At 59.8% G+C, this 6,085-nt stretch overlaps 1 protein-coding gene across 4 annotated transcripts in view; it reads right to left on the bottom strand.

The window, feature by feature from the left end:
• Nucleotides 1–4,109: 4,109 nt before the first annotated feature.
• DPP6 (dipeptidyl peptidase like 6) overlaps nucleotides 4,110–6,085 on the bottom strand; it is an 848,700-nt gene continuing 846,724 nt past the window's right edge. For all 4 annotated transcript variants that reach the window (XM_059172341.1, XM_059172343.1, XM_059172340.1 and 1 more), the window contains exon 26: nucleotides 4,110–6,047. In XM_059172341.1, coding sequence (XP_059028324.1) covers nucleotides 5,901–6,047 — 147 coding nt within the window. In that variant the 3' untranslated portion in view covers nucleotides 4,110–5,900. The remainder of the gene's footprint in view (nucleotides 6,048–6,085) is intronic.

The following is a 6,085-nucleotide window of genomic DNA, read 5'->3' as shown; positions in this document are numbered from 1 at the left end:
ACACTTGCTCCAGGATCTAGGGCATCAGAGACCTGGGGAGTAGCAGGCTCATGGGGCTCCAAGCCCTGTTCTGCACACTAGCCCCACCTCTCGGTCCTGTTCTCATTGGAGCTGCCCTTTCCCAGGTCCCGCGGGAGGTGGGGGGGCTGCCCCCTCGGTCCAGGCCCAGCGGCACCCCCAGCTCCCGTGTGAGGCCGCTCCCAGCACACCAGGCAGAAGTATCAGTCCCGCTCAGTGACGTGAGAGCTGCACCTGTCCTGCAGTCCCGGGAGGCGGCAGAGGGGCTGTGGGTGACTGTGGCCATGGCCTTCTGTGGGTCATGGGCCCGTGATGGTGCACCATGAAGAGCTCGCAGCCCACCGAGAACCTACTGGGGATTTGACTTCCCACAAGTGGCAGGATATCTTGCTAAACCCAGTTGTCGGGGGTCAGGATGGCTTCCTTGCGACAAACCAGGACTTCTTCAGGCGGCGATAAAGAAAGAGACTCACAGAAGGAAAAGCCCACGAGGAGACATTTACTGCATGTTCACGGGGACGCCCACAAGAACAACCCCTTCGTTATGACCAGCACACCGACGGTCCTCCCCGGAGTGCTGTGACAGGTCCTGGAGCCCGCACTGACCATCCTCTCCCGCTGAGTCTCTGAGTGGGGCTGTGGGCGTGTCTCTGAAACGAGCTCGACTTTGGGAGCTTGGGAGGTGGCTGTGCGGGGGGCAGGCAGGGGCTGGGCAGTGTGGAGGCACCAGATTGGGTGAGGGCAGGTTGATGAACCCTACATTTCTACATAGCCAGCAGTCACTCGCCCCTCAGTAGGTCTCAGGCAGCTGGGCCCTGAGCTAGCCCGATGGAGGTCCCCAGGAGGGGCACCTCAATTCCCACTGGCCCTTGGCTGGGCCTCTGCTGGCCTCCACATCCTGCTGTCTCCAGCTATGTGGCCCGAGTCGTCTCAGTGCTGACGACCACAGGGGACTTCCTTTCCAGAAATCTGAACCCACCAGCTTGGAGGACGGGGATGCTGCCTCCCTCTGTCTACTCTCCTCCAAGTAAAGCTTTATGGGGTGAGAATCAAATCACCAGAAGGAACCAGTTCAACAGACAGAATCTGCACCACCACCACCACCACTGACAAAAGTCACATTCCAGGCACGTCCTGGGTCAGGAGGTGCTCTGGCTGCTCCAGCGTGCCCCTGGCCTCAGGTGACCGGAAGGGCTGTTCGGACTGAGGACCCGAGGTCATGCAGGGCATCCTGAATGTTAGAAAAACGTTTCTGATTATCGTCTACAAGACAGGCCACAGAGGCAAGTCTTTTAGAAACAGCTGCTCTGTCATGGGACTAAGGTGCTATGTGACAGGGTCCTCCAGAGTCTGGCCTTCCAGAATGCCCCATGATCCTGCCCGGCCCCACCTGACCTGGAATCCCAGGGTGCCCCAGGCCCTAGGTCCGGATGCCTGCAAGCTGCCTGTCCTGTCTGGAAGCCGGGAATGGTGACCCTGCTGGGGCGTCAGCCCACCCCAGGGAGCTGGAGCAGAGTAGGAGCAGGGAGTCCTCAGGGCTCAGGCTCCTATGTGTCCCCCTGTGTGTCCTGTGTCTGCACGTGTGAGTCCCCAGGACCCGTGGAGGGCTCAGGTGGGGAGGACAGGCAGCAGGTGCGGCCCAGAGCTTTGGCCTCTCCTGATTCCAAGGGCAGCGTCTCCGGAATTTCTCCTGCTGCCTGCACGTTTCCACAGGCCCCCGTGCCTTCCAAAGTGTGTCACGGACATTTTGCTGAATTTTCACAGCTGCCTGGTATGGCTGCCCTTACTCTATTTTACTGTGAAAACGGGACCCAGCGACGTCGGGAGGCCTGGCAGGGACATAAGGATGGGGCCGGATGGAGCAGAGCACTCAGCCTCCCCGTCTCCCAGCCCAGCCAGACACCGCTGCCCCGGGGGAGAGGGACTGCGCTGGCGTCAGGCCGAAGCTCAGAGGGGAGGACCAGCGGGCCGGGAAGGAAGCGTCCAGAGAGGTGAACCGTGTCCTGATTCACCTCTAACTCGCCGAGCACTCTGTCCACAGCTCCGTGCTGGGAGACAGTGGCCACGGCTGTTGGAGTTCGTCCGCTTTGGGTTGTTGCTTTAGGAAAGGGAAGTGCCAAAGACGGGGTTTGTCCCAGGTGACAGATTCGCAAGCAGGTGCCTTCAATCGTGCTTGGTGCTAGAAAGTGTGCGGGCCTCTGGCCCCCTGCCCGGCTGAACTGAGCAGGACTTGGACGCGTCTGCGGACTCGTTGTTTGCCCGGAACCTAGACATCGTCCCCCATTTCCACCCAGTGTGGCTCCGTGTTGGCCTGAGGCTTGGGACCCCTAAGCTGTGAGGCTGAGAGCCCCAGCGGCACCGTGAGGCCCAGAGGCCTGGCCTTCAGAGCTGATCCTCCCGAGAAAACCCAGCGGGGAAAGAGGCGCAGGTGCCGCTGCTGCCTTCCCCGGGGTTTGGGGCAGCGCCCTCGCCTCCCCTGGGGATCGCCCATCTGATGAGAGGGGGGCAGTGAATGGCAGTTTTGCTGCCCGTGGTTTGCCGAAGAGCCCATCCGGACCCTCGGGGAAGCCCCCCTTGAGGAGGTCTCCCTGGGGCGGGGCGCCCTCCCTCTGTCCCTGCCGATCCGCCCGCTTCCTCATGCCTCTCCCCGCCTCACCCTCCTTCCTCTGTCCCGACCCCAGGGCACCAGCTGCCCCTGGGCAACTCCTCTCCAACACCCTCTTTCTGCCAAAGGAGAATCAACAGAAACCGTACCCCGGCGTGGTGGTGGTCGGGGGTGGGTGGTGAGGAGGCTGTGAGGTTAGATGAGGGCAGGACGTGGGACCCGCAGGGCAGGGGTGAGCGCCCTCAGAAGAGAGCGTGCCCTCCCGCCTCCACCCCGAGAGGTCAGGGCCCCCTGCGGAGTCTGTGAACCAGGGAGGGAGCTCTCACCGGGAGCCGATCGCCCGGCGTCTCCTTCCGGGGCTCCCCGTCTCCCGGCGTCTCCTTCCGGGGCTCCCCGTCTCCAGAACTGGGAGAAGCTGCTGTTGCTGAAGCCGCAGCCTGTGGTATGTTGTTCTGGAAGCCCGAGCCGATTAGACACCCCCAAAAGAGAGCAAGCAGGGGCTGCTGGCTGGAGCCGGGGCTCAGCGCTGTGGTGCGCTCGGTGGGGACGTGCAAGCATGGGCGGGGCAGCCTCACAGCGGGAGGTGGGGGGGGTCAGCCGTGCCCCACGGGGGGGGGGGGGGGGGCCGTAGGCGCGGGAATGCCCAGGGCGGCTGACTGGAAGCAGGAGCCTCCAGGACTGGTTGGGGGACTGGATTTGGCTCTCCCCGTTAGCCCTAAATTGGAGGTGGGGGACGCCGGGGCAGCCTGCCGTTGCTGATCGCACCTGGGCAATTGGGGCTGATGGCTGCGGGCCGAGGGCCAGGGTCCTGTGTTTATATATGATCTGGACGTTCCTGTCTGCGTATCAGGCTCTCACCAGGCTTCCCGGGCCCTCCGGTGATGATCTTAAGATCCCACACCGTGTGCTAATGAAGGAGTGCCAAGGGAGTCTCTGAAATGCCCATCTAGTCTCTCTGTGACACTGGGATTTTAACTGGGGCTTCCAGAAGGCCGTCCACCCATCACGAAATCATCCTGGGACCACTAGGTCAGGTGGGGGAGGAAGGGGTGTGTTTTCAGGGCAGTGGGGAGAGCCCCCCCACGCACACCTCTGAGGATGGGGCAGCCCATGTCCTAGGAGACGCCCCAGAGGAGTCCCCAGTACAGGGCGGTTTTTCTAGAATTTTCTAGTGGGCAATATTATAGTCTCAACTGAGAGCCATTTTGGTCTTAGCGTCAGGGAATATCTGTCTTTTCCCTAAAACCTGAAGAGAGACAACTGAGACTCATTTTCTCTGGTTGGCTTGGGACTGCCATCCGTCTGGCCGGTCCTGTCCTGCCTGCTGCAGATACTCTGCCGCCACGGGTCCACTTCTCATTTGCTGCACACCAGGAGGTTCCTGAAGACGGCGTCCGTCTTGGGCAGGGCTCCATAAGCACCTTAAGAAAGGTCAAGCTTTGCACACTTTCTAAGGAGGGGCGGAGAGTAAGCAAGAAAAGAGCTGTCCGCGTGGTAAAATAATGTTTTATTCCATGGATGAACAAACACTACCATGCCACATTCTCACTCCCCCCTGCCAGGTCTCGCAGCCGAAGCTGGCCTCCCCCGTCAGACCTCGTGGGCTCTGCAGTCGGTCAAGCCCACTGACACAGCAGAAGCAGGGTCACGTAGCATTCCCAGTGGATCCTGCTGCTCGGGCCTGGGTCCTCGTCACACAAGGTACTGTCTTGGCTGGACAAATCCGTGGTGGCGACCTTCCAACTGTGCTCACCCTAACGGATGTCCAAAACCCCCGTGGCAGAAACCCAAACCCCCAAACACCAAAAGCCACACGGACCAATCTTCTCTGCTGACGGGATGTGGAGGACCCCCCGGCAGGACCAGAAGCTGCCGTTCCGGCTGTTGACAGGCTCCAAAGCAAACCAGAGTGATGGATAAGGTTTCGAACTAGTACTTGTGGGGAGCGCCGGTCAGCCACCGATCGGCATGCAGGCGACACGGTGAGAGCCGGTGGAGGGGCAGCGCCGTTTCTGTCTTTATGTACAACAAAACGGGATATACGCTGGGGGCCGCTGGACCCAGGGTCAGGGGGCCCCCTCCATGTCGACTGGCTGTCTGCACAGGGAGGTGAGGGCACCGAGCTGTCCCCAGGGCAGGAGGTGACGACACACACCCACGTATCCCCCCCCGCCCCTGGGGGACATGCCTGTCCCCTGCACAGGTGACAGACCCAGGGGCGGAGTCCACCCTTTGTCTTTTCTTGTTCTTCTTTTTTTAACCAAAGGCCATCTGAAAAGCCTCGACAACTCATCAAGGGGAAGGGATGGGCTTCAAGACAGAGGGAGATCCTGTGACTCTAAGCCAAATCCTAATGCAGCTTTGGGGGAAAGAAGTTTTATTTACGACTTTTCTTTCTTTCTTTTTTAGTGAATGGTATTGGATGTCTTTTTCCCCCTCAGTTTTTTTTTTTTTTTTTGAAATTTCTCCACAAAGTCTCAAGACAGTCTCGAGGAGACAGCAGTTAGTTACTTCTGATCTGTTTCTTTATCCAAATGAGTGTGAAGCCTACACATCGACTGAAGAACACAAAGCCAAACAAAGCCAAAAAAAGAAAACAAAACAAAAAAGAAAAAAAAAAAGAAAGAAAGAAAGAAAAAAGAAAGCAAGAAAGAACAAAGAGAAAAGCAAGGAAGAGAGCAATCGAGCAAAACCACCCCAGGACAGGAGACAGTGTCAGGTAGAAACCATAGAAAAATACGAATTAATTCCATAAGGTTAACCACTAGCATTAGCTACAGTAACATTGTGTGCAGCCCCTTAAAATGCCGGGTCTCCTAATTACAGGAAGGAGCAAAGCCAATCTATGGACAAGTACGGTTACGGTAATTGTGCTATAGTGTGTCCGTGGCGCGGTGACAGGGGGCGGCGGGCGAGCGAGGGCGGGTCTGCACGCTCCTGCTTCTCAGCGGGGACCGGAGCGCCGGTTTCTTCTCTGCTGTCCATCCTTTGCTCCGTTCCCTGGGGAGAGGCCGTGGGGTGCACCGGTCACTCTGGGGCCGGGAGGAGGCGAGGCCGCGGTTCCAGGCGCGGGGGAGTCTTCGTGAGCGGTGACGCGTCTCGGCCTGGGAAGGAGCCGGTTTCCAGAGCAAAACTGCCTTCGGGACGCAAGACACACATGCTGTGGGAAGTCACACTTCTTGGCCCCGGCCCCGCCCCTGCGGGCGAGGGAGCCGGGGTCCCGGCTGCACACTGTCCGGAGGAGCCCCCGCCCGCGGCGCTCGGGCCCGGCTCCAGGTCAGTCCTCCTCCTCCTCCTCTTTCGCTGTGGCCGCGGGCGGCTTGTCCCGAATCCGGAAGCATTCCGCGAAGAAGCCCACGACGGACCGGTACAGGTGCTGGTGCAGGGAGGCACTGTGGAAGTAATGGCTTTCGTCCGGGTAGATCTGCGGGGAAGGCGGGGACACGTTATGCCAGCGGGGGC

The sequence above is a fragment of the Mustela lutreola genome, chromosome 4 (assembly GCF_030435805.1).
Source record: "Mustela lutreola isolate mMusLut2 chromosome 4, mMusLut2.pri, whole genome shotgun sequence".
Lineage (NCBI taxonomy): Eukaryota > Metazoa > Chordata > Mammalia > Carnivora > Mustelidae > Mustela > Mustela lutreola.
The sequence above is the reverse complement of the archived record's forward strand: the minus strand, read 5'-3'. Positions and strand labels throughout refer to the sequence as shown.